Here is a 25196-nt window from a genome sequence, read left to right as displayed (position 1 = left end):
TCATTTGCTTACTGAATTTGTACTTTCATTAGAACTGAATGGGCAAGCTATGGCCTGCGGACAAATCTGGCAGGCTGGCTGTTTTTGCAAATAGTGACCTTGGACACCGACCACACTCCTTTAGTCCTGTTGTCTCTGGATGCCTACCTGTTCCAACGGCAGAGCTGAGTCAACCAAAGCAGAGGCGCCTGGGCAGCAAAGCTGAGAATCCCGGCTCTGCGGCTCTTGAGAGCTACAGATGTTTTACCTAAAGCAGAAGGACCTACTGGACTGCGGCTTTTGCTTACATTTCTGAGAGCTGGTCCCTGTCCCTTTCTGCCTATTCATTGCTTCAGTTTACAGTGCATTCTAGTTTCCGAATAGGTCACACATTTGTGTAGTTCAGTTGAAATCAAGCAAATGCGAAGGTTCTGTTCCTTCATCTCCATCCCACACAGCATGTTCCGGGAAAATGACCACCTTCAAGGAGAACAGATAAAAGCCTGGCAGTTTCGGGACCAGATGGTACTGGGGGGGGGGGGGTCTCTAAGAACAGACAGAAACGTTTAGATCTGGCACTCTGAGACCAGGTGTCTGCCACCCTCCAGAGGCGCTGCGGCAGGGGAGTCAAAGCATTGAAGCGCACGATTGTCACAGAAGAGTGTGAGCACAGAGCAGTAGGAGCACACCCACACCCAGATCGGGCACCCACACCCAGATAGGGCACCCAGCACCTAGAGTCTTGTTTCTAATACCATAGGCCAGAAGAAGGAGCCAAGGCTCCTTGTAGAAGTGGTTGATTTCACAGGAGAGCCCAGAGCAGTAGGAGACACTCACGGCGCCAGAAAGTAAGGTATAAGAAATAAGAAGCAAAGCAAATGTGGGGCTGGGAGGCGGCTTTCTGGGTACAGTCACACTGCAAGTGTGAGAATTTCAAGTTCAAGGCCAGCCTGAGCTACGTGGTTCCAAGCCTTCTGGGAAACTCAGCAAGGCCTGTCTAAAATAAATTAAAAGGGCACTTGCCTAGCACGCCCAAAGTTCTGGGTTCACTGAAGGGGGCTTGAAAGGGCGTGCGTTGTCTTGATAAAGAAACTGATAAGCACCAAACAGCGAATTCAGGAAAACTGGTGCTCGACATAACATCCAGGAAGGAACCTGCTGTGTTTTCCTCACCAAAGCCCTCACTAGAACTTTGAAAACGAAGGCACACACCTCCCTGCTGCCTCCAGCTGGTGTGGAAATAGATTGCAGGAGTCTCCCCAAGTCCGAACTCCAACGCTAACAGAATCAAAAGGCCTGTGTGGGAAAGGGAGGGTTCCCTCATATGGTTGAAGGTTTTCAGCTGCCCCGCCCAACAGCAGACACAGACAAGACACTCTTGCCTTCCCTGCTCAGCACCAAAGGAAATCACGGGAGATGACTCGTCTGTGTTTCATGGGTTGAAGCCTTGCAAGAAAGCATGTGTCAGAAAACCAGGGTCGGCCTTCGTAGACTCCACGCTGCTCTCCTTTGCCCGTCATCACTGTGAATATTCACTATGTGTTCTAGACTAGAACACAAGCCTCTCATGACATGAAACTGGTAGGGGGTGGGTTCGTGAGGGGAGGGATGTACAACCGGATGTAGCCTGAATGTCCCAGAAATCATTTCTGCGTGGTAAAGAGCCTGCGGAATGAAAGAAATTGACCAAAGACGCTTCAATTATCCTCGGTCACCTTTATTAGTTATACCCCAAGTTAGTTTGTCTTAAAACAGTAATTTCAGCCAATTAAGCAACAGCGTCACATCATTAAACCTGGGCAGTTAAGTCCCCAGTACATTGTCTTGATTTTGTAAACAGGTGGTAGAAAAGATAACGTCATCTCAATAAGAAAACTTTTTCCTTAGAGGTCTTGCTTTGCTTTGATGTTTCCATTAAAAGAATTACAATGAAGTGCTATTTTTTTTTTGTTTTTTTAAATGGGGAAAGGGGAGGAGACAGTATCTTGCTATGTAGTCCAGGCTGTACTCGAACTCACGATGCTCCTGTCTTACTCTCTTGAACGTTGGGATTATACGCAGCACGCATCGTCATACCTCACTCTCGAAGCGCTATTTCAAAGGTTTATTCTTTCTCCTTTCACAGATCGGCTTCGAAGCATCCAAATATCCTGAAATAATATCAAATAAAGTATGTGAAGCACTCCCATTGGCCTACTCTCCATGAAGAAAAGGGTTCAAGTCTCTACAAATGACTAACCAGGGAAAATATTAATAGTTGTATTGATTAGTAAACAGAACATATTCTGGGACTCCAGTCACCTCACCTACCAGTATCTGAAATAGTGCTAATGACACTAGGTCCATAGGTTCCCAGCTACCCTCTTGGACTAATCTGACACAAGTGCTAATGGCAGATGCTGCAACTTGGCCATGGTAAAAACTGCTCACTGTCTTTCTGCTGGTCCTTGACATTATCTGCCTGAAGTCTTGAAAATTCTACTCAAGATTAGGTTATAATAGTGGAAAAGATGCCATGGCTTACTAGTTTGTTTTAAATTTTGTTCCACCCCCTTTTCATTGTTGTTGTTTTTTATTACATTTTACTTATGGTATTTATTTATTTGCGCTTGTGTGTATGTGCATGTGTGTGTGCATGTGTGTGTGCACATGTGCACACGAGAGTGTGAGTTAGAGTACAGGTGGAGGGCAGAAGACAACTTGTGGGAACTGGTTCTCGCCTTCTACCACATGGGTGGCAGGAGGTGAACTCAGGCTTGGAGGAATCACCTTTACTTTCAGGGTCATCTTGCTTGCGCAGTTTTTATTTTTGACACAGAGTCTCACACTGTAGCCCAAGTCAGCCTAGAACCCACCATGTAGCACAGACTGGCTCTGAACTTGCAAAAGTTTTCTTGCCTTAGCCTCCTGAGTACTGCAATTATAAGAGCTAGCTTCTAATAATACAATTTATATTTTCTGATTTATTTTTTTGAGCAAGCCATAAGGTATATAGAAAGAATGAATTAGTCCAGCTCGAAAACCTAGTTCTGCCACTTAGATCAACCTTCAGCATGTTGAGGAAATGGCATGAAGCTATTCTGTCTGCTCTGTTGGAGTTTAGTGAGGGACATAAGTGGCACACAAGTGTTTTTATCTCTTAGAAAAGATCACATGCTCGGAGCTGGCTTTATTCTTCTAAATAAACCTGATAAACTATATCTTATCAGGTAATGAAAATCAACATCTGAGGCCTCATTTAGCATAATCTTGACCAACCTGAAGCCTGATGTACCATACAGAACTCACCTTGGATACTGTAATCCACAGGATTCTAAGTCCCTTGGATGAAATGGTACAGTATTTGCATAGAGCCCATATACATCCCACCATATAGCACATACCATCTCTGGATTACCCATACTACCCGACAGAATGTAAATGTCCTGTAAATCGACATGTTATTGCTTAAGAAGGGAATGATAAAAATGTCCATATATGTTCAGTATACATGTGGTCCTTATCAAATACTGTTTTTAAAGCTTTGATTTATTTTAAGGATGTAGGTGTCTGTGCATGAGTCTGTGCATGTGAGTGCAATGCATAAGAAGGTCAGAGGGATTGGATCCCCTAAAACTGCAGGCAGAGGTCATTAGAAGCCCATAATGGGCTGAACTTAAGTTCTCCGTAAAAGCAGTTCTCATCCTTAGCTGCTGAACCTTTCTCCAGACCCTAACTACTTTTAATATTTTCCAGCATTTCAGTTGACCAAATCTACAAATGTGGAACCTCACACGGGGAGCGTTGACGACATTCTTGTCAGACCCAAGTCTGAGTGATCCGTGTGAGGCAGAGGGAGGTGAAAGGGAAGAATTTAGGGCTTGCAAATGTGAAATCAGAGCATTTTCAAATGTGGGACACATTTATGGCTACTTTTGCTTTAATTATCCAAAGTTTGTTCTTTCTTTCTTTCTGTCTGTCTGTCTGTCTGTCTGTCTGTCTATCTTCTTCTTTCTTTCCTTTTTTGCTTGCCCTGGCTGTCCTAGAACTCACTCTGTAGACCAGGCTGGCCTCGAACTCACAGAGAACCGCCTGCCCCTGCCTCCCGAGTGTTGGTATCAAAGGTGTGTGCTATCAACGCCCAGCTCAATGTGATTTCCTTATTGAGATTTAGTAATTATACAGATTGCACATTCTCACCTTCGTAGGTTCTAAAGTAGGGTCACGATACTCCAGATGACTGGAGACAGCATGGGAGCATGGCATTTGTGTGACTTATGGCGCACTAACTATCACTAACTCAGTATCCTTGAGCCCCTAGCCTGCATTTGCGAAGACAAAATCAAACCAGCTTTCCAAGGTGAATGTGCCCATTGCTGGGATCGACTGATCAGCGTCAACACTGACTATCCATAGCTAAAGGCCCTGTCATTCTTGGGGGGCCCAGCAACAGCTCTGAAGGGAGCACCAAACAGAAGCTGCATGCTTTCAGTTAATCTGAAGAGAGGGAACCCCAGTGTTTCCTTTGGGGTGTCACACACATACCTTAAGTTTAACGCTGCTATCGACTCCGTGGTGTCTCTCTGCTAACTCTTTAACTTCATCCTCGATGCTTTCTTGACTGGTGCCCTTCACGTCGATATAGTGGCAGTCAGAACTGGCATAGTGGCAGGAAATTGCCTGGGCAGAAAGGACAGTCTGATAACGGAGGCCTATTAATCCCAGGACGCCCCCAAAACAGCAGAGTCCTCCTAGGACAGGGGTATTCACTTGGGCGTTGATTTCTCAATTGGAAGAATGGCCTATCATATCCTAAACCAGTCTCCTCATGTATAGCTTAGCCCCTCCTTCAAAGCTGAGGGCTAATTGAGAAATTACAAAGGATTTTTAAAAAAATCTAAAGAGTGTGTGTGCGCACGCGTGTGCATGTGTATCTACACGGAGGTTAGAGGACAGGCTTTGGGGGCTGGTTCTCTCCTATCCTGTCACTCCCAGGGACTGAACTCTACTCCTGAGGCTTGGGAGTAAGTGCCTTTATTTTCTGAACCATCTCACTGGCCCACAAAAGATTTTTTTTTAATTAACTGTGATACTTGTTTTTTAAAGGTATGTTTAAGAAGTCCAGTCCCTTAAGAGATCTTCGATATTTTGGGTAATTAAAATTTCCCATATCCTAGAGTCCTTAAATGGATGCTATTCTGCTGTTATTTCTCATCTATTTTTTCTTTTGGGGTAGGGTTCACTACGTAGCTAAGGCTGGCCTGGAACTTGCCGTGTTGCATAAACTGTCTCCCTGTTCTCAGAACATGTGATCCCCCTGCATCAGCCTCCCGAGTGCTGCAATTACAAGTGTGCGACACACACCAGACTTCACCCTCTTCTCAGCCAACTTTGTTACTCCGTTGAATTGGAGAGGGGTCGTTACTTCAGTGGAAATAGACACGGCAACTGAAAATCCCTCCAGAAGAATACACACCCTCTCGAATCCGAAGGGGCATTGAACGTCAGATCCGTGAACACACCTTGCTTCCTCCTGAAGGAAGCCTGAAACTACTTTCTTCTACCCATTCAAGAAAAATTTGTAACAAATCCAGCTTGCAAAGCAGTCACTAAAATGCCTCTTTTCTGTCACTAGTTCATTTCTAGAAGTGACCACATCCATCATAAGGACTGTCTACTTTGCTCAAAATACTGAATTCTACAGTGGTGTCTCATGTTCCATCACCTATGTAAGCCTGTGTGCTAGATCAAGCAGCATCAGAGACCAAGACAAAAGGAAAAATGTGCTTTTCCATATGTATTTTATTATGAAACAATGATGGGTATTTTCTAGGTTATTTGAGACACCAGAAAAATATAGAAAAGGGCAAGTTCTGTATATATCAAAACTTATTTGTATTGCAATGTGCTACATCCACGGCTGTCTCGCCAGTGTAGCAGAAATGCTGACTGGATGGGCAAATATTGCCGGAAGGATTGGGATTCGTGCTTCTCGGAGCTGTGTGTTCCAGGCAGTCCCTTGGCAATCAGTCGTGGTGTAATGCTACCTGAGTCGCCATTAGTACTGAATCGACCTGGCTGTCCTTGGAGCCATATGTCTGTCTTTTCCCCTTGTCTGTGTGTTCTTTGTGAGTCTTGCATATTGCTAACAGATCAGACTATTCCAGGCAGTTGTGGATACAAACAAGACTGCTAAGGACATTTTTGAATTCTGCTCCACTATTAATTAAAACCTTAAAAAAGTAGCCAGTTCTGAGAATTGCCAGAATCATCATTAGGACAATTCCTTGATGATGTGGAACAAAAGGAGTTAATTTTACTAGGAAAAACCTTAGAAGCTTTAGGCATTTGCCTGAGAAATATGTACAGTTGTAAATAGAAGGCCTATGAAACCTTTCTTGTGGGAAGAAAAAGACCTAACCTAAGCTGACAATATCTGAGCCTGAGAATTGAGAAGGGAGGAGAGTTGAAGTTAGTGATATAAAATTAACTTCAGAGAAATTCAAGACTATGTATTAGAAATTTCCTAGCAGAAAGCTTTCCCAGGGAGAGAGTAGCCTTTTTCTTTCTCACCCAGGCACACAAGGTCACTTAGCTCAAACCAACCAGCCACCTGCAAGCTGATAAAGATGGTCTAGCTCAAGGGCAGTGATCTCTTTGAAGGCAAGAGGAGAGAGTTTGTTTTGTAAAGTGTGAGAGAGCAGAAGTCCTTGTACTCAAGTCAAAGCATCTTTTTGTAAACTGTTTTATGCTGTTCTTTTCTGTTTTATGATTTGATGATGTATGCCTTTGCCAAGTTCTTTGATTGTAAAAAAGAAATATATAATCCTGCACTGAAGTAAAAAAATCGCAACAGCATGTCTCAACATTGAGAGTGTCTGTGTGTCACTTTCCTCGCCGTATCCTGATTTCTCCTGTGCCTTCACCCTGATTCCCTTACGATCTGAGTGGCTCCCCTGAGCCGGTCCATAGCAGCAATGCCTACACCCCACACTTGCACAGCTCTGTGGGTCATACCAGCCTCATTTTAAATTTTGACATAATAAGAAACATGGCTGTTTAATTTTAATGTATTAAAATATTATTTAGCTTGACCGCTGAATTTTTGGCAGTCCCTTAAATTTTGTCCCAAGCCAGCACCTCTACCTCCTCAATCTAATCCCAAGCTCCAGAGAACCTCGTGGGAATATAAGTGAGTGGGAGATACATTTGGTGCCTTATCTTGGGGTTCAAAGAACCAGGAAGGATGGGTGGGAACCATGTGATGAGCCAGAAAGTCCCACTTAGTCCCAAAGGAGCGCTGATGTTCCCATGAGGAAGTGCGCTCTCTCGGGGCTATCAGATCTACTGGACTTGTGGAAGTGAGAAGTGGCAGCATTTGTGGGGAGCTTTTTTAACATCGGCAACAAAGTACTAAGTTGTAAACAGTCTGAAGCTCAGGAGTGAAAAAACCTGTGTCTACTGAGTCTGTTTTCTGAGTGCACCGTTCAGAACTCAATTTTGTTTTGAATCAATACTTTTTCCTCGGTAGTAAAGGTATTATAATCTTCCCTCCTGTTGTGCTTAGAATGAGTAAAATGAATTCCAGAGATATTATTGTAGTAATTCAGCCATGGCTTTTACCCTCAGCAGCAGCTGGGTGCTCAAACGGCTACTTCTGTTCTTAAGTAATTCCCTGAACGGTTATGGTTCAGTGCCCACAGGGTTAGCAGCCTAACAGAGTGAATATATATGTATATCCTGGTAAAGGAACTGGCCCCTTAGCGGAAAGTCCTGCATTCTTTGCTATCGCAATGTATCTTGAGATCTTTGCTCCAGTCCTCTCATCTTGGAGATGTAGCAATCTGAATACATACTTTGCGGAATCCTTGAGTCTTGTTGCGACCAGATCCGTGGATGAGCAGAGGATGAAAGAAAACAGTGTCTCCCTTCTCCATCTCCACATACACCCTGTTGTTGTCCTGCTTGTAGTCCAGGATGCCGTGGTACATCTTGTTAACCCCTCCCTAGAACACATAAGAGAAGACACCAAGACTTCGCCATCGGTCTATCAGGGGAAACAAGAGTCCTTGAACTTCCTCCAAGACAACAGCGCGTCCAAATTAGACTCTCAATATCTTTTTTTTTTTTACTATACAGAATCTTCCCAGATGTCTGTATTTCACAAGTCCCACGTTAAGCTAGTGAGATGGCTTGCTGGTTAAAAGTATTTGCCACAAGAGACTGACACCCAGACACCCACAACCCAGGGAGGAAGGCGAGAACTGACTCCCGAAAGTTTGTCTCTGACCTCCACACATGTGCAATTACAGCTAATTAATTATAACTGGTTCAGCCTAGCTTTGCCTCTTGTGGTTAACATGAGTGGACGCTTGTGTTAATGTTAATTCGCCACCTTTCAGAATCCCCACGGTAGGGAGCCTCGCCTGAAGAATTATCCTGATTGCCTTAACTGATATAGGAAACCTGCCCAGAGTAGGGGAGCAGTCGATACAGAGAGGGTGACCAGCTTTATCTTCCCTTGCCCTGCTGCTGCTGTTCCTTTGCCGACATTAGAACCAGTGTTTCCAGGCTTCTACCATGGACGAAGGACCAACGACTCTCCAGAAAACGGCTAACTTTTGGACACCAGACTCGGACTGCCAAGACATTTAGTCTGGTCAATGACGCAGCAACTACTATTGGCCTCTCCAGTGTGAGACCACCATTGTGGGACTGTTTTGACCGCCGAAGCACCCAGCCTCAAAGGACAACTGTTGCTGCTATTTTAATGTAAGTTTATTTGATAAATTACATGTATATATAAAATATTCATCCAGTCTATGGTTTCAGTTCCGCCACAGAGCTCTGGCTGATATAATAGACAAACACACTTGTCTTCGGCTTATCCAGCCTGAATCAGTAATGTTCTTTTATAGCATGGCATTCCCCTAATCCAGATTTTCCTATGTTTCGGCCTCCTTCCCCTTGTCTGGAGTATCTTGGGGGAAGCTAATTCTTCTCTCCAAATTGGTGGGGGGGGGGGGGGTGGTGCAAAACACTTATGTCACATCCAGAGTAAGCCAAGAATAGCGGAAAAGAGCAAACGGCCGGGGTGATGGCACATCCTTGTAATCCTGGCACTTGGGAGGTGGAGGCACAGAGGCGGAGATCAGCCCAAGGCGTCGCCCCTCAGCTACTGTTTCCCTTACACATTGTTTCATTTTTTTGCTCTTTGACAATGTCACCCCAGAGTGCACTCGAGCACTTACTGAGTCTTTGTTTTTGTGTGTGACTTTCTGAACTTAATTGGAGTTGCTTGCATAAGTCTCTACCTCAAAATATCCGGGAGGAGGAGTAAAAAACTCATACCTGGTTTTTTTTTTTGAGACAATCTCTCTCACTGGCGTGGAACTCACCAAGAAGCCAGGCTAGCCAGTGAACCCCAGGGATCAGCCTGTCTCCACCTCAGCAGAAATTTCAAGCATGCCCACCATGCTCAGATTTTTTTTTTCTTTTTTCTTTTCTTTTTAGTTCTGGGAATTATGCTTGTAAGGTAAGCATTTTAGTGACTGGGCTGTCTTCCCAGCCCCAGCACCCTATTCTTGCTAAGACTATCCCAAATTCCTTTTGGGAAATAAACATTTTCGTATGAGCTACTGTTTGCAATTTGAACCCAGGGTCCTTTTCTCCCAGCAAAGTAGCTGTATGGCCTTCCCTAACCTAAGCTAGCCTGGAAATGCTGCTGCTCGGGAAGCCTTCAGATCATTCCCTTTTGTTAAGTCAGCCAGAGGCTAGCCCTGTGCCTTGGACCAATATTGGAGAATATGACTTTAACTAGGCAAAGATGTTTTACATTTGTTTATGCTGCAGAATCTTACTTTAAGTGTGTCCAGATGTGTTACTTTTGTTTATGCTGCATTTGTTTAATTATGAAAAGATGTGTTGTATTCATTTCAATGTGCCTGCCTAAGGTACCTGATTGGTCTAATAAAGAGCTGAATGACCAATAGCTAGGCAGGAGAAAAGATAGGTGGAGTTGGCAGGCAGAGAGAATAAATAGGAGAAATCTAGACGAGAAGAAAAAAGAACAAGAGGAATGAGAGAGAAGGAGAGAACGAGAGACATGCCTAGGGCAAGAAGCCAGGCAAACAGACATAGAGAAGCAGTGAAGTAAAATATAGAGAAGAAAGGTAATAAGCCCTGAGGCAAAAGATAAACAGGTCCAGTTAAAAGAGCTAGCCAGAAACAAGCTAAGCTAGGCTGAGCAGTCAAAACTAATAATAAATCTCTATATCATGATTTGGGAGCTGGTTGGTGACCCAAAAGAAAAAGTGGTACAGGGCTGGAGAGATGGCTCAGAGGTTAAGAGCACTAACTATTCTTCCAGAGGTCCTGAATTCAATTCCCAGCAACCACACGGTGGCTCACAACCATCTGTAATAAGATCTGGTGACCTCTTCTGGTCTGTAGACACACATGCAGACAAAACACTGTATACATAATAAATAAATAAATCTTTAAAAAAAAAGAAAAAGTGGTACAGACCAACCCTTACTTAATCTTAAAAGAATATATATATGCACACAACATACATATATGTTTACATATACATATATAATACATATATATATATATATATTCACTGTGTGAGGAGGTGATGTTCATGTCACAGCACATGTGGAAGTCACAGACAACTTATGGGATTTATTTCTCTCCCTCTACCATGTAAAGTTCAGGGATTAATTGGGTACATCAAGTACTTTCACCTACTTATCCATCTCTCTGCCTCCACCTAACCCTAAATTGATGAATTTCACAATTTCAGGTTTACCATCATGAACAGACTGAAATGCCGTTACATAATAACAATATGCCCCATATTGTTTTAAGAAAGCGACCATCCTAGGCTAGCTTGATGGCTTAGAGGGTAAAGGTAGGTGCTGCCAAGATTGCCCTCCAGGGCTTACAAAGTAAAGGAAGAGAACATTCACGCAAGGCGCCCTCTGCCTCCTCATGTGTGCTGTGGTGCACACAACAAGCATGCCAAAAATTAAAACCAGAAACTGACTTTCCAAGCTTTTTGTCCTAAGACAAATTCTCCATTTCCTCCAAAGGCTCAGTTCCCTGTTTTTACCATTGATATGCTGTCTACCCTGACCCTCGTCTGAGAGCGCAGGGGGTCTCTGGGCCTTAGATTTGAAGCAATGAGCGCTTCTCCCCTGGTTCTCTGCCCCTGGCTTCCTAAATTTCAATGCCTCTTGTACCATATCCCAAAGTTCTTGAAGAACTGGTTCGAGCTCCTCGTTCATAGATGCAGAACAGGTTCCCACAGCAAGAGCTGAATGGGTAAGAAGCCAGGGTGTAATGAAGCAACAAAATAAAATGTGGCAGTGCAAAGAACTGAGCTATCAAGACATACACCACATCAACGAATCTCAAGTGCACTAAGCAAAAGAAGCCACACAAAAGAGTGAATAGTACAACATTTTAGAAAATGCAGACAAATCTGTAAAAATGGAAAACAGCTCAGTGACTGTTTTTGATAACAGGTGAAGAGGGCTTTTCTTTTCCTTCCTTTCTTCTTTTTTTTTGAGACAGGCTCTTACAATGCTGCCTAGGCCGTCCTGGAACTTCCCAGCCTCCCACCCCAGTTCCCTAAGTGCTAGGATTACAGGCATGTGCCACCACGCCAAGCTAAAGGGACTTTGACTCTCTTGAGTATGGTAACCAATGTGCGTGCATGCCAAAGATGATCACATTATATACTGAAACTACATACAGCTAATTGTATGACAATTATACTCCAAACAGAGTATAATAAACTTTCTTTACATGAAAGTTTTGTCAGTTGCCTACAGAAAGGAAAGTCCAGGCGCCTCAAGCAAACTAGAGCCAGCGGAGTGAATGTCTTCTCTAACCTGATCCTTCCAGGCCGTTCAGTGTCCTGAAGCCCCCAACCCATCTTCATCATGAGTGCCCAGCTCTTCTCGCTCCTTAGCATGCCTGTGCTTGCCTTTGACCTTCATGCCTCTTTTCTAGAAGGAATTTCTCTACCATGCCCTTCAATACTCAACTCAGTCACCAGTTTTCTCAGCCTTGCTAGTGCTGCAACCTTTAACACAGTTCCTCATGTTGTGACACCCCACAACATAAAATTATTTTCATTGTTACTTCATAACTGTTATTTTGTTACTGTTATGACTAATAACCCAGATGTCTGTGTTTCCGGATGTAAAAGGGTATCTGACCCCTCTCAGTGGTCGCAACCCACAGGTCAAGAACCACTGCTCTAGCCTCTGCTGGTCTTTGCAATTGCAGGTAACAGTCTGGCCCTCTTCTTCACTCTGAGATCCATTATCAGTTGGTAAGACTATTTTGTCATTTATCACATGTGTCTGGGGCTGAAATGTTTATGACTGGCGTTTGCGACAGAATTTATGTAGCAGGGATCCAAGTCCCCCACATTGGCTTGGCTTTCAAATACGTGTTGAAAGGACAGTTGTCATTGGCTATTTTACCTGACATCCTCAATTTTACTCTGATTCTAACTGTATATATAGCTCAAGACAATATTTGCTATGAAAGTAAACACAGTCTCCTTCCCAGGCTCCTCGTGTTCACAGATGGAAATAAAAACAGCAAAAAGGTTCTGGAAAGACTCAGCCACTGGGCTGAGGAGACAGCTGGTCCAGAATGAGGACCAGGGCTTGGTCCTCAGAACACATGTTAAAAAGAAAGAAAAGCCTGGGTGTGAGAGTGTTCACTTAAGTGCTGAGGAGGAAGAGATTGGCTGATCCTGGGGCTCACTGGCCAACCAGGCTAGCCTACCTGGTGAGAGACCTGCTTTAAAAAACAGAGAGAAGACCAGGCAGTGGTGGTGCATGCCTTTAATCCTAGCACTCAGGAGGCAGAGGCAGGTGGATCTCTGTGAGTTTGAGGCCAGCCTGGTCTACAAGAACTAGTTCCAGGACAGGCTCCAAAACTACAGAGAAACCCTGTCAAAAGAAAAAAAAAAAAACAACAAGAGATAGAAGGTGCTTGAGAAATGACACCCAAGGCTGCCCTCTGGCCAGCATGTGCATACATGTCGTGCATACATGTCTTGCATACACACACACACACACAGAAGCAGCAGTTATGCAGCCCTACCTCCCACTTGGGGTAACCATGTGGCTTCAGAGTGCCTTTGTGGGAGCCGGGAAGCACTACCAGACAACCATTGTTTCTGTCAGTGTGCTCCATGGCAGTCCAGGCACAAACAATGCGATCGCTGGGGCGGAAGGGGAAATAGTGTAGATCCTGGTGCAAGGGGTGCCGGGACGTCTTCTTGCCTGCAACAGAACCCATTGTCAAAAACAAACAAACAAACAAAAAACAAAAACAAACATACAAAAAACAAACAAACAAAAAAACTTCAAAAACCAAAAACTCTGACGTCTTGGGATTTTGTCATTTGCCTGAAAACCTGGAACACTGACCTACCTACCAGAACCAAATAAATGCCTGGGCCCTGGTAGTGCACACCTTTAATCTCAGCATTCAGAAGGCAGAGGCAGATGGATCTCTATGAATTTGAGGCCAGTCTGGTCTACAGACCAAGTTCCCGGACAGCCAGGACTATGCAGAGAAACCCTGTCTCAAAAAACCAAATCAAAAAAAAAAAAAACCAAATCCAAACAAATGAAACAGTGCCATAGGAAGTCAATCTTAAGAGATAAGCGACCAATTGAAGCATCAGTAAGGCCCCATCTCTGCGCCTGGGTTCCTCTGGAGGGGAGGTTAGCAATCCTTCTACCATGCACACCTCATTAACTCTGCCACACTTCACCCCTTTGTTGCCTGGGGTTTTCACAGGGGCAGCATTCAATAAGGAGCTTACTACAGTTGGATTAATGCAATTAGGGAGAATTCTGTGGAGCCAAGCTCCAGTTCCCCTTGAGGAGGCTTGAAGGCTCTCTAAGAAGTTGTCGTTGGCGGGGAGACAAACATGTATCCAGTTATTGCCACGGAATACATGGCCACTTTCCATGGCTTTGCCCTTGGATCTTGGTTCCCTAACCATCTGTTCCTGTGATAATGAACTGTGATGTGGAAGTGGAAGCCAAACAAACCCTTTCCTCCCCATGTTTCTTTGGTCACGGTGTTCATCACAGAAATAGGAACCCTCACGAAGACAGAACCTGTGTAAAAGTGCCAGGCATGAGAGTGAATACTCGTAATCCCAGCACTGGGGAGGCAGAAACAGGAGGCTCCCCAGTGAGCGCTGACCATCTAGCCTAGCCTAATTGGAGAGCCACAGGCTCATGAAAGACACTGCCCTGAAAGGAGATGGACAGGATTCATGAGGACACTAAGATTGTCAACATGCAAATAGTCTCGTGCACATAAGCACATGTACACAAAAAGTTTAGACATGCTGAGCAGTGGTGGCGCACGCCTCTAATCCCAGCACTCAGGAGGAGCAGCAGGCAGGTGGGTCTCAGAGTTCAAGGCCAGCCTGGTCTAAAGAGTGAGTTCCAGGATAGTCTGGGCTACACAGAGAAGCTCTGTCTAGAAGAAGGAAGAGGTTTAGACACATTGACTAGGAGGCGTTTATGATATACAAATCATTGCTTGCTGAGTTCTGCTGTTGCATCACTATCTGAAATCACCATCACTCTTCAGTGTTGTTTAATAGCAATTGTTTTAAGAGTTAAATAAAAGTTTACACCTTCCCTCATCTAAAGTTTGATAGGTATACACATTACCTGGGTTTGAACATCAGCTTTACACACTTTATCTAGCAATACTTTTGTGTGCCCCTGATAAAGAAGAGTGCTTTACCAGTATCCGAAGGCTTGTTAATCAGCATTGTGTGCATCGCCATGATATTGGGTCCCGTGAAACACTCCACATATTTCAGAACCTCAGGAGGAAAAAAGCAGTAAAAAAAAAATACATAACTTCATAGGAAATCTGAAGTTCAAGCAAACGATACAGCATACAGTGATCGACAGAAGAACCAAGATGGCAGAGCAGGCAGGGAGGCTGAGGCAGGGAGATCCTGAGTTTCAGAGTCAGTTTTAGACAGAGCAAGACCCCATCTAAAACAACAACAACAACAACAAAATTGCCAACAGAAACGCCAGGCTGGCAGCTCAGGGGTCTATCAGCATTGTGTGCGTGGCCACATATTGGGTCCAGTGAAGCACTCTAGATATTTTAGAACCTGAAAGGGGGTAACAACTTGACTAGGGTATACAAGGCCCTGAGCTGGATCAGCAACACACACACACACACACACACACACACACACACACACACACCCTAATCTCATACCTCTACTGTCCAGAGTTATAACAATTAATTAATTAATTAATAATAGCTTTGTAACTGCTGATATTCTGGTTACGGAGTCTTCGATGAGGTCTCTTGTTTTTCACAACAATACACAACACAGTCCACAGGAAAGTCTCTCAACCATGATGTCATGAGCAGTTGGGGTGAGATAGTTCCTTATTTGGGATGGGGACTCCTCTGTGCATTATAGAATCTCTGGGTCCCATTAGCAGCATCAGCGACCTCTACTCAGTAGAAGCTATTAGCTCGCCCCACCCCAATCATGACAACTGTCCATGTCTCCGGATGTTGTCAGTAGCCAGTGTGGGGCAGAATCACCTTCACTGAAGAGCATAGCTCCAGCACCCTCTGTAGACAGGGGCTGGGTAGAGCAGACCAGGTATGAGGCCGACAGGTAAGGGGCAAGTGCTTGATGGAGTAAACGGAGAAGAGAGACGTTAGAGGCTGACTTGTAGTCTGGCCACTAGGCGGGGAAGCAGGCCGGGCTCTCACCTCGGGGAGGGAGCAGTATCTAAAGAGCTCCTTGTTTTCTTGGAAATCCTGGACCTTTGAAACCACTTTCTCATTCAGTTCACAGTCCAGTTTCGCGATGGCCACATCTCGCATTACTATCATCCCTGGTGTGGCCACCTCCTTCCTGCAGATCCTTTCGAACTCAGCTCTAGAAAGGAGATTTAGAAAGAATATCATTACGTAGACTCCGAGCACCTGCCTACCCCGCCCTGCTAAGAGGTTTGCAGACTCTGGGACAACCTCTCTGGTCTAGTAGAATGGTGCTCATTGATAATGCCTTCTACCTGGGACCATTACCTCAAAATACCCCACCCACAGCAGACTGTGTGTGTGTGTGTGTGTGTATGTGTGTGTGTGTGTGTGTGTCTAGACTGGTTGGCCACTGAGTGCTCCCTCCCCCTACAGTACTGCCATTCCTGGCTTTTCAGAGCTCGGGTCTTTACCTACTGAGCCATCTCCCTAGCCTGGGGAGTGTTTCTTGATACGGTGGCATTGTAGTAACAGAGGTTGCACATCCCTCCCTTACCTGAAATGCTTGGGAACAAAGTGCTTTGGATTTCAGATTTTTACAAACTACTTGGATATTTACATATGTGCAATGTGATATCCCGGAGTTGGAATCCGGGTTTATAACAAAACTCACCTGTGTTTCCACCACAACTTACACCCAGGCCCACAGGCATTCTGTGTACTGTTTCTTGTGTACCTGCATTTTGACTTTGACCTTTCACATGAGGCTGCGTGTGGGATCTGAGCTATTGCACCACGTCGCCACCCAGGAGGTTTTAGACTTGGTAATGAAATCTATTTGCTGTTACAGGTTGAACATCCCTAACGGAAAACATATTTGAAAAGCAAACACCATGTAGCAACTCTGGAGCGCCAAACCCTGGTCCCAGTGCCCTCCATCTACTTGACTTCATCTTGTTCCAACAACAGTACTAGGACACCAGTAGGATCAAAATACCCCATTTTAAAAGTGGGGATACCAAGGCCTACGCGTGTTGCCACAGAACGTACCACGTTAGGGGTAGGACTAAGACTCAAGCCAGAGAGCCTGGCTCCGGGACTCACACTTCTGAAGTCTCTCAAACAAATCACATCTTTAAAAAGTATCTGCCCGTGGCTGGGGAGGAGGCTCGGTGAGTAAAACACCCGCGCAAATGTGAGTTTGACCCTGCAGAACCACACGAAGGTGGACGCGGTATTGTGGAGCTGTATTCCTTGGGTGGCTTCTCTGCTCAGAGGCAGGAGAATTACAGAAGCTCATAGGCCAGTGACAATGTAATGGCAGACAAAAGGCGTCTCAAACAAGGCGGAAGGAGAGAACAGACAGCAGGGTGGTCCTCTGACCTCCACTAGTGTGAGCTGGCACTAGCACCCATCAATTCCCAGACACACTCCTCTCGCAAACAAACTCTGAACTAATCTAACTTGTGTTACCATTACATTCATGTGATACATGGGTTTTTTGGGGTTTTTTTGTTTGTTTGTTTGTTTTTTTTTTGCAAAATCATAAATAGCAGCATTATACCGAAAACGTTCAATATCCTCATCAGATATTAGCTTTTTAATGACAAGAAATCCATTTTCTTCATAAAATTGTCTCTGCTCCAGGCTTAGGACATTATTATCCAAAGTATACCTAAGGAAGAAGAAAAAAATACCCAAGTAAGTTCCCACTTTAAATTACATGCTAATAGTATACCAATGACCTGAAATACATTCACAGGGTGAGGGGGAGATAGCACTATGACTAGCCTGGAACTTGCTAGGTACATCAGGCTACCCTTGAACTCACAGAGATCGGCGTGCCTCTGCCTTCTGAGTACTGGGACCAAGGGTGTGTGCCACCACACCCAGCCTACAGTCATACTTTTAAATTCAATATTTCTATTTATATGGCTTTAACAAAGTAACCTAGAAAAGGTTAGAGTGTTAGTCCAAATTGTTGTGGGAGTAACTTCCGCTGCCTCAACCAATAGTCGCTGAAATACGAGCCCACAGTGCAGCGGGGAGCGACTTCCGCTCCGTCAGCCAATAGCTGCTGAAATACCAGCCCACTGGGGCGTGGTATATTTCTCTTTTAAAAAGAGAAACATATCCGGATGAGGCCCTCTTGGTTCCGGTGCTTGCTCCTGGCTCCTGCTCCCGGCTCCTGCGACTAGGCTCCCTTCCTGACGGTTTATGGTGTATGTAAGTTTTACCCCCCAAAATAAATAACCCCTTAAAACATAACTGGTGTGGGATTGATTCGCCAATACCAAATCATTACATATAGTCACCAAAAAATGAGTATTACTGGAAAAAATATTAACCAAGGAATTATATCCATGTAATAGATGTTAAAAATGAATGGCAGAATAATGTGGACACACTTGCCATAATAGAATATGATTAAAGCCATATAAAACAACACACAGAGAAAGAAAGGGGGGGGAGAGGAGGTGAGGGGGCATGGAGATGTCACTCAGTGGCAGAGTAGTTGAAAGAAATTTTGTTTTCAAACAATGGTTGCCTTTTAGTCCTAATTCAAAATTCTGAATATTAAGTTTTTCCTAAGTGAATAAGAATTGTCTTTCAAACAGAGGATCGATACAATAAAGTACATATATCTTAGGACAGGGTCTCACTTTGCAGCACAGGCTGGCTTTTGTAAAGTCTGGGATTCCATGCATGGACCGCCACACCCAGGCCACACATTTTAAACTGTCTAGTCAGTGCAATCTCAGAAGCAACCAAAGTAACAAAACTCTCATACACAGATCATAAATTTACAAACCCAGATCAACCAGCCCACCCCTTAAGGTTTGCACTGCAGCTATATGCATGATGTTTATGAGAGTTGGACTTCCCCTTTTAAAACAAGGCAGCACGCATGCCAAGTTCTGGTTATGGTAATCTCGGCTGTTCAGGAGGCTGAGGCAGGAAGATCTTAAGCTCAAGACCTACCCAGTGAGACCTTGCTTCACAAAAATAAATAACCTATGGCCAGGCGGCGGTGGTGCACATCTTTAATCCCAGCACTTGGGAGGCAGAGGCAGACAGATCTCTGCAAGTTCAAGGCCAGCCTGGTCTAAAAAGTGAGTGTGAGTTCCAGGATAGCCAGGGCTGTTACACAGAGAAACCCTGTCTTGAAAACCCAAAAGAAAGAAAGAAATAACCTTACACACACACACACACACACACACACACACACACACACACACACACAGACTCAAAATGCTAGCCAATGTGTCAACAAAACCAAAATAGAAGCTAAATTAAATGTGACATGCGGGGCTGGAGAGATGGCTCAGAGGTTAAGAGCATTGCCTGCTCTTCCAAAGATCCTGAGTTCAATTCCCAGCAACCACATGGTGGCTCACAACCATCTGTAATGGGGTTTGGTGCCCTCTTCTGGCCTGCAGACATACACACAGACAGAATATTGTATACATAATAAATCAATAAATATTTTTTAAAAAATGTGACATGCAGTGCTTGTATTTTTCAGGGGTTAGATTATGTATTTTCTATATATTTTTTTTAGAATACACAAAGAAAATTTAAGTTGGGCTCTCCAGAGTTCCCTGAAGCTATACCATTTAGAATGCTTTCTGAAAGCCACGTGTTTCTATAGTGAGTTCTAGCAAGGCAGGGTGCTGCATGTTACCTAGTTGTACAGAGGGCGTTCTGTCCCAGCTACCACTAGAAAGACGTTTACATACTGTCCTAGATAGGGTTACTACTGCTGAGCTGAAACACCATGGCCAGAAGCAACTTGGGGAGGAAAGGGTTTATTTGGTTTACTCTTCCACATCACTGTTCATTATGGAAGGAACTCAGGGCCAAACCTCAAACAGGACAGGAACCTGGAGGCAGAAGCAGAGACCACGGAGGGGTGCTGCTTGTGACGGCTTGCACAGCATGGCTTCCTCAGCATACTTTCTTAGAGAAACCAGGGGTGGCACTACCCACATCAATCACTAATTAACACAATACTCTACAGGCTTGCTAACAGCCCAACTTATGCAGTCATTACTCAACTGAGATTCTTAGATGACTATCCTATGTCAAGTTATCAGAAAACTAGACAGAATGAGTACATAGCACGGTTTCAGGTTAAGATGAGATCTCCTTACTGGAATCGCTGAGGACAGCAATTGGCAGGGGAAGTGGCCGCTGATACAGGGTGAGCTACCTAGGTAAGGATTAAGGAAAACAAAGGAGCCAAGCTCGGTGCCTAACCCTAGCCGCCTGCCGTGTTTCCAGGGAAACCCTGGACAGGCAATACTGGTCCTTGGGCTGCCCCTGTCACTGTCACCACAGCCTCCAGTGGGGTCTGAAGACAGGAAGTCTGACCCCAGCTTGGCCACATCACTACCACTCAGAAGAGAACAGCCCATCCAGGGCTTTACCCCCCAGTCTCTACCTGTAGCTTCCCTCAGAGCCATTCCCAGGATTTCCTTCCGCTAACTACTGAGCAAATAAACCCCCAAGGTCACCCTGTAGGAGTCAGGAGAGAGGGGTGGGCTTAGGTACTTGCCTTTGGTGACTTCAGTCTAAACGGTTAAGAGTACGGCGGTCATTAGGGCACAAAAGTATGAGCTAAACTGCTGTAGAATATTACCTTAAGGTGTGTTACTTTTGTTTATGTTGCATTTGTTTAACTCTGTGAAGCTGTGTTACTGTGCCTGCCTAAAATACCTGCTGGTCTAATCAAGAGCTGAACGGCCAATAATGAGGCAGGAGAGAGGAGTAGGCGGGGCTGGCAGGCAAAGGGGATAAATATGAGGAGAAAATCTGGAAAAAAGGTTCTGGGAACAGGAGAGGAAGGAGAAAGATTCAGGGGCCAACCACCCAGCCACCCAGGCACAACCATACAACCAGACATGGAGTAAGAAGGAAAGTAAAGGTACAGAGGAACAGAGAAAGGTAAAAGTCCTGAGGCCAAAGATAGATGGGATAATTTAAGAAAAGCTGGCAAGAAACAAGCCAGGCTAAAGTCAGGCATTCAGAAATAAGAATAAACCTCTGTGTGTGATTTATTTGGGAGCCGGTGGTGGGACCCCCCAAAAAGTCAAAAGAGGAAAAGAGCAAAAACAACCAACTATACTAAACAGTCAAGTAAATTTTCAAATACAAAAGGCTACAAATTCGTTCGTAAGATCTAACTTCACAGGGTCTACAGATTAGTGACAGCCTTTTTTCTCCTCCTTTAGCATTTAAGGCTGCTCTCAGAGTGTCACTTCTACCCAGACAGGAGGGCACACATCTCAGTTCCAGCACCTGGGAGGCAGAGGCAGAGGCTGGTTTTGAGGAGTTTGAGACCAGTTTGGTCTACATAGTGAGTTTTAGGCTGGTCAAGGGTATGTAGTGAGACCCTGCCTCAAGCCAACAACCAACCCCACAGTGTCACCTCACATAAACATGTTTATCATTTAGTTTTGTTCATTTATTAAAGCAGGAAGTTGGTTTATAGTCAGCTGGCCTCAGCCTCCTTCCTGCCTTAACCTTCCAAATACTGGGGTTACAAGTAGGCATTACCATGCCTGGGTTGTTTGTTAGCCTTTCCCTCCCCCACCCTTTGACTTTAGGACTTTTTGAGATAGAGTTAACAGGTGCTGGCTTCTGTCAGGATTAAAGGTCTAATTTTTTTCTTTTTTAAAATTATCTTTATTTTATGTTCATTGGTGTTTTGCCTGCAAGTATGTCTGTGTGGGGGTGTCAGGTCCCCTAGGACCAAATTTACAGACCGCTGTGAGCTGCCACTGTGGGTGCTGGGAACTGATCCCAGGTCCATCAGGAAGAGTAGTCAGTGTTCTTAACCACCGCGTCATCTCTCCAGCCCAGTCTCTTGGCCCCTCACCACTGTTTCTGCAGTTGGGTTCCTGTTCTTGGAGAAATGTTTAATGACGTTGCGCTGTATAGTAAGTGAAAAGTGGACGCAAAAAGCCGTGACCACAGTTTAATTCCAATTATATAAATACAGAACATTCCATTTTCCCTAATCCACACTTCTTAGAAGTAAATTAAGGCTGGGGGAAAAGTGCCACAATTTCCAGAAGTCTATGTAAGCAATATATTGACTATGGTTCTTGGCCAGCACTGTCCAATATCTAATACCAGCTGTTAGCCACATCTGGCTAATTAAATTGAAAACAGACTCAAGTTAAAAGTTCAGTACCTAGTCGAGCTTGGTGGGTCACACCTTTAATCCCAGCCCTTGAGAGGCATAGGCAGGAGGGTCTCTGTGAGTTCTAGGCCAATGTAGTCTATATAGCAAGTTCCAGCCAGCCAAAGCTACATAGTAAAATCCTGTCTCAAAACAAACAATCAAAGTAGCAAGAGACAGCACCAATTTTAGTTCAAATATATCTAGTGCCAGTATACCTGAAGTTCTCAAATTTTAACCTACAACCAATTGCCAAGAAGAAATAGACTGCGAGTCGGCGGTGGTGGCACACTCCTTTAATCCCAGCGCTTGGGAGGCGGAGGCAGGCGGATCTCTGTGAGTCTGAGACCAGCCTGGTTTACAAAGTGAGTTCCAGGACAGTCAACACTACACAGAGATTAGACTGTGGCATTCCACCCCCACATAACACGCAGGTCTAACAACTTCCATGCCGTGCTCAGGATGTCTATTCTCTCCCCATCAGTTTCTCAACGTAAAGAGAGGTTACATCAGCATCATGTGAGAGTACTGGCTGTCTCTACCAACCTGCAGACAAGAGTTTAAACTTGTGACAGGCCTGGCACACTGCTGCTTGTAATCCCAGCCACCCAGCAATTAGGGAAGGTCAAATTAACAGCTATGACAACCAGTCTCAGAGATGCCCGGTACCGAAGAAAAGAAATCAGAACTGGTGTAATCTGGTTGCCTATGGGGAAATCCCAGACGGTTAATTTTAGCAGTTTCCAAGGCGAGAACCCTGAATTGAGCAGCTAATAGTGTGTGTGTGTGTGTGTGTGTGCGCGCGCGCGCACCTGCTTGCAAGCCTTGGTTTAGTGTTTATTTTATTTTGCTTTTGAGACATGGTCTCTCACTTTTACCCATTGGGTAGTCTGGCTGCCCATCAAACCTCAACTATTCTCAGGTCTGCACTTTCCAGATCATAAGCATTTTACCACCAGGTCTGGGATTTTTTTTAAAGTGGGTTTTGGGGATGAAACTCGGCACCTCAACTCACTTATTAAATGCTGGCTGAACCAGCACTTTATCGACTGAACTACTGGTCTCTTTCTGCATCTCTCTGCCTTCCTTACACATCCTCTTAAGCTCTCGTTTCTTAAGATCAAGGAACTAGGCAAGTTGAGAAGATTCTGGGAACCAGTGCAGAACTCCGGAGACCTGCAGCACTAGGACCCGGCAGTAGCTCACAGCTCTGTGGAAACCGGGCAGGTGGAGAGGGGCTTCTACCTGCCGGGCAGAGTCCTGCACGCCCTCTCCTTCTCTTTTTGACAACTGGTGCCTCCCTGGTGACCGCTGACGATCCCTGCCTCTGCCTGCCTTCGTCAGCCACGCAGCTCAGCACCTCTGTTTACAGTGCAACTGTCCTCGGCGTTTCTAGGTGTAGGGAAGTACAGGGCAGAAAAATGCCAAGGCAGCTGAAAGTGGCAAAGTCCTCTTTGTAATGACGTCGCCACCTCTAGTTTTACACCTCTCGCTTTACACAAAGCAAGAAACCACCACAGCGCTAAGCAGGCAAAGAATGATGTGAGGACGCGCACCAGTCACCCAGGCCTGGCAAAATCTCACACACCCGCCGCCCGGACCAGGGTCCTCTGGGGATGGGGAGGAGGGGAGGGTGTCACCGAACACGGGAATGCAACCTCCTCCCCGCTCCCCCGGAGAGTGGGAACAGAGAAGAGTCGCCAGTGCAGTGACTCTCTGGCGTCCTTGGAGCCTCCACCAAGGTGGAGACGCTCTTTCCAGCCTGACACCCTCTTCCGCCCCACCCCGCAGCCCAAAGGATACAATCGCCGGGGCCGAGGGTCGGTTGAGGTGTCCCAGAACGATCTGCAGCCGGACTCCTGCTCGCTGAAAGTCCATGGTGGAGGTGACCAGACGAAGCTGCTGGGCCTGGGCCTCACTTATCTGGTCGCAAGGCCCCGCCTCCTGGGGGCGGGGGGTGGGGTGGCCCGGCGAGGGCTGGGTGCAGCGACACCTCTCACCTCTGACGCCCTCCTGGAAGGGAGGGTGCTGGGGTCAAGGGAGATTCCCGAGACCATCCGGGAGTCCACACTCAGTGCGCCGCGGTTTTTGTTCTAATCTGCAAGGATTCTTCCTGCGGCACCGAAACACGGAGGTCCTAGCGATTCGGGCGAGGTCTCCCGACGACCCGAGGCAGTTCTAAACCACACTTCAAGATTCGTAGTTTTAATCTATGTACAACCACTTTATGTGACTATTCCTCCCACAACGAACCAATAAAAATTAAAAACAATCTGTGCTATTCAAAAGAGAGATTTAACTTAGTGTGAATTCATACTCAGATATTAGAAAGTTTGGCCGTTAGCTTTTAAGAGTGTATGGAGATCCACGCAGTCTAGTATAACTTACTATTGTTACATTTATTTATGTGTGTATATTTGCATCCTTGTTTGTGGAGATCAGAGAACAGTCTGTGGGGAAGTTGATTCTCTTCCTTCCACCACGTGGGTTTAGGAGATAGAACTTCAATGGTCAGGGTTGTTCGGCAAGCTACCTTAAACAGCCGTGTTATTTCACCAGCCCCTAGTACAGTATAATATTTAATGTTCTTTGTTTTGTTTTGTTTGTTTTGAGACAGGGTTTCTCTGGGTAACATTCCTAGCCGTCCTGGCACTTTGTAGACCAAGCTGGCCTCAGTTTCACTGAGAGATCTGACTACCTCTGCCTTCCAAGTGCTGGGATTAAAGGCATGCACCACCAACACCCGACTATTACATAAAATATCTTAAATAGCTAAAAACTCTTTTTCTAAAATCTCTTTGAAATTCACCCGCTACTCATAATCTCAATCTGTCTGATTTCTTTAGTGTAGAGCGTTCCTTATAGATTGCTTCTTCACACGCATGTTAAACGCTGTTTAAATGCTTTCATAATATAATTTGGTGGCAGTGTCATAGTCCAGGAAAGACAAACAAGTAGCCACAGAGCTACTTCCGGTTTTCGGGTGGCAGAGACCGGTGCATTAGCCTGCCCTTTGGCCTTGACCTTTGGGACAAGATTCCTGTTTGCTGAAGCTCCCTTGGCCGGCTGATTCCTTTGTTAATTCCGAACTGGCTGAAACCTGACCCCGCGTCCTGTAAAAAACAAGCTTACTTGGGATTGGCTGTGTTTTTTCACTTGGGAAATCGGGTTCTTACTGCCCTCACCTGGTGTAAAGTGGGAACTGCAGGGAGAAGGAAGAAAAACCTGCAGTTGGTGTCGCCTTTAG

At 45.2% G+C, this 25196-nt stretch overlaps 1 protein-coding gene across 2 annotated transcripts; it reads right to left on the bottom strand.

Moving 5' to 3' along the window:
* Positions 1-1680: 1680 nt before the first annotated feature.
* On the bottom strand, positions 1681-23907 carry Phyh (phytanoyl-CoA 2-hydroxylase). Of its 2 annotated transcripts, XM_087896381.1 has the most exons (9): positions 23753-23906; positions 19917-19975; positions 17327-17437; positions 15772-15940; positions 14764-14845; positions 13090-13271; positions 7815-7964; positions 4504-4638; positions 1681-2129 (listed from the first exon to the last, which is right to left on the bottom strand). In XM_087896381.1, exons 1-9 carry the CDS (start codon positions 23825-23827, stop codon positions 2076-2078), a joined length of 1017 nt encoding a protein of 338 aa, XP_087752507.1. In that variant the 5' UTR covers positions 23828-23906; the 3' UTR covers positions 1681-2075. The 2 variants fall into 2 exon arrangements, with proteins under 2 accessions (XP_087752507.1, XP_087752508.1); XM_087896382.1 differs by lacking the exons at positions 13090-13271; positions 14764-14845 and having other exon boundaries at positions 23753-23907.
* Between the last annotated feature and the right edge of the window lie 1289 nt (positions 23908-25196).

The sequence above is a fragment of the Myodes glareolus genome, chromosome 14 (genome assembly GCF_982192425.1).
Source record: "Myodes glareolus chromosome 14, mMyoGla1.1, whole genome shotgun sequence".
Classification (NCBI taxonomy): Eukaryota; Metazoa; Chordata; class Mammalia; order Rodentia; family Cricetidae; genus Myodes; species Myodes glareolus.
The sequence above is the reverse complement of the archived record's forward strand: the minus strand, read 5'-3'. Positions and strand labels throughout refer to the sequence as shown.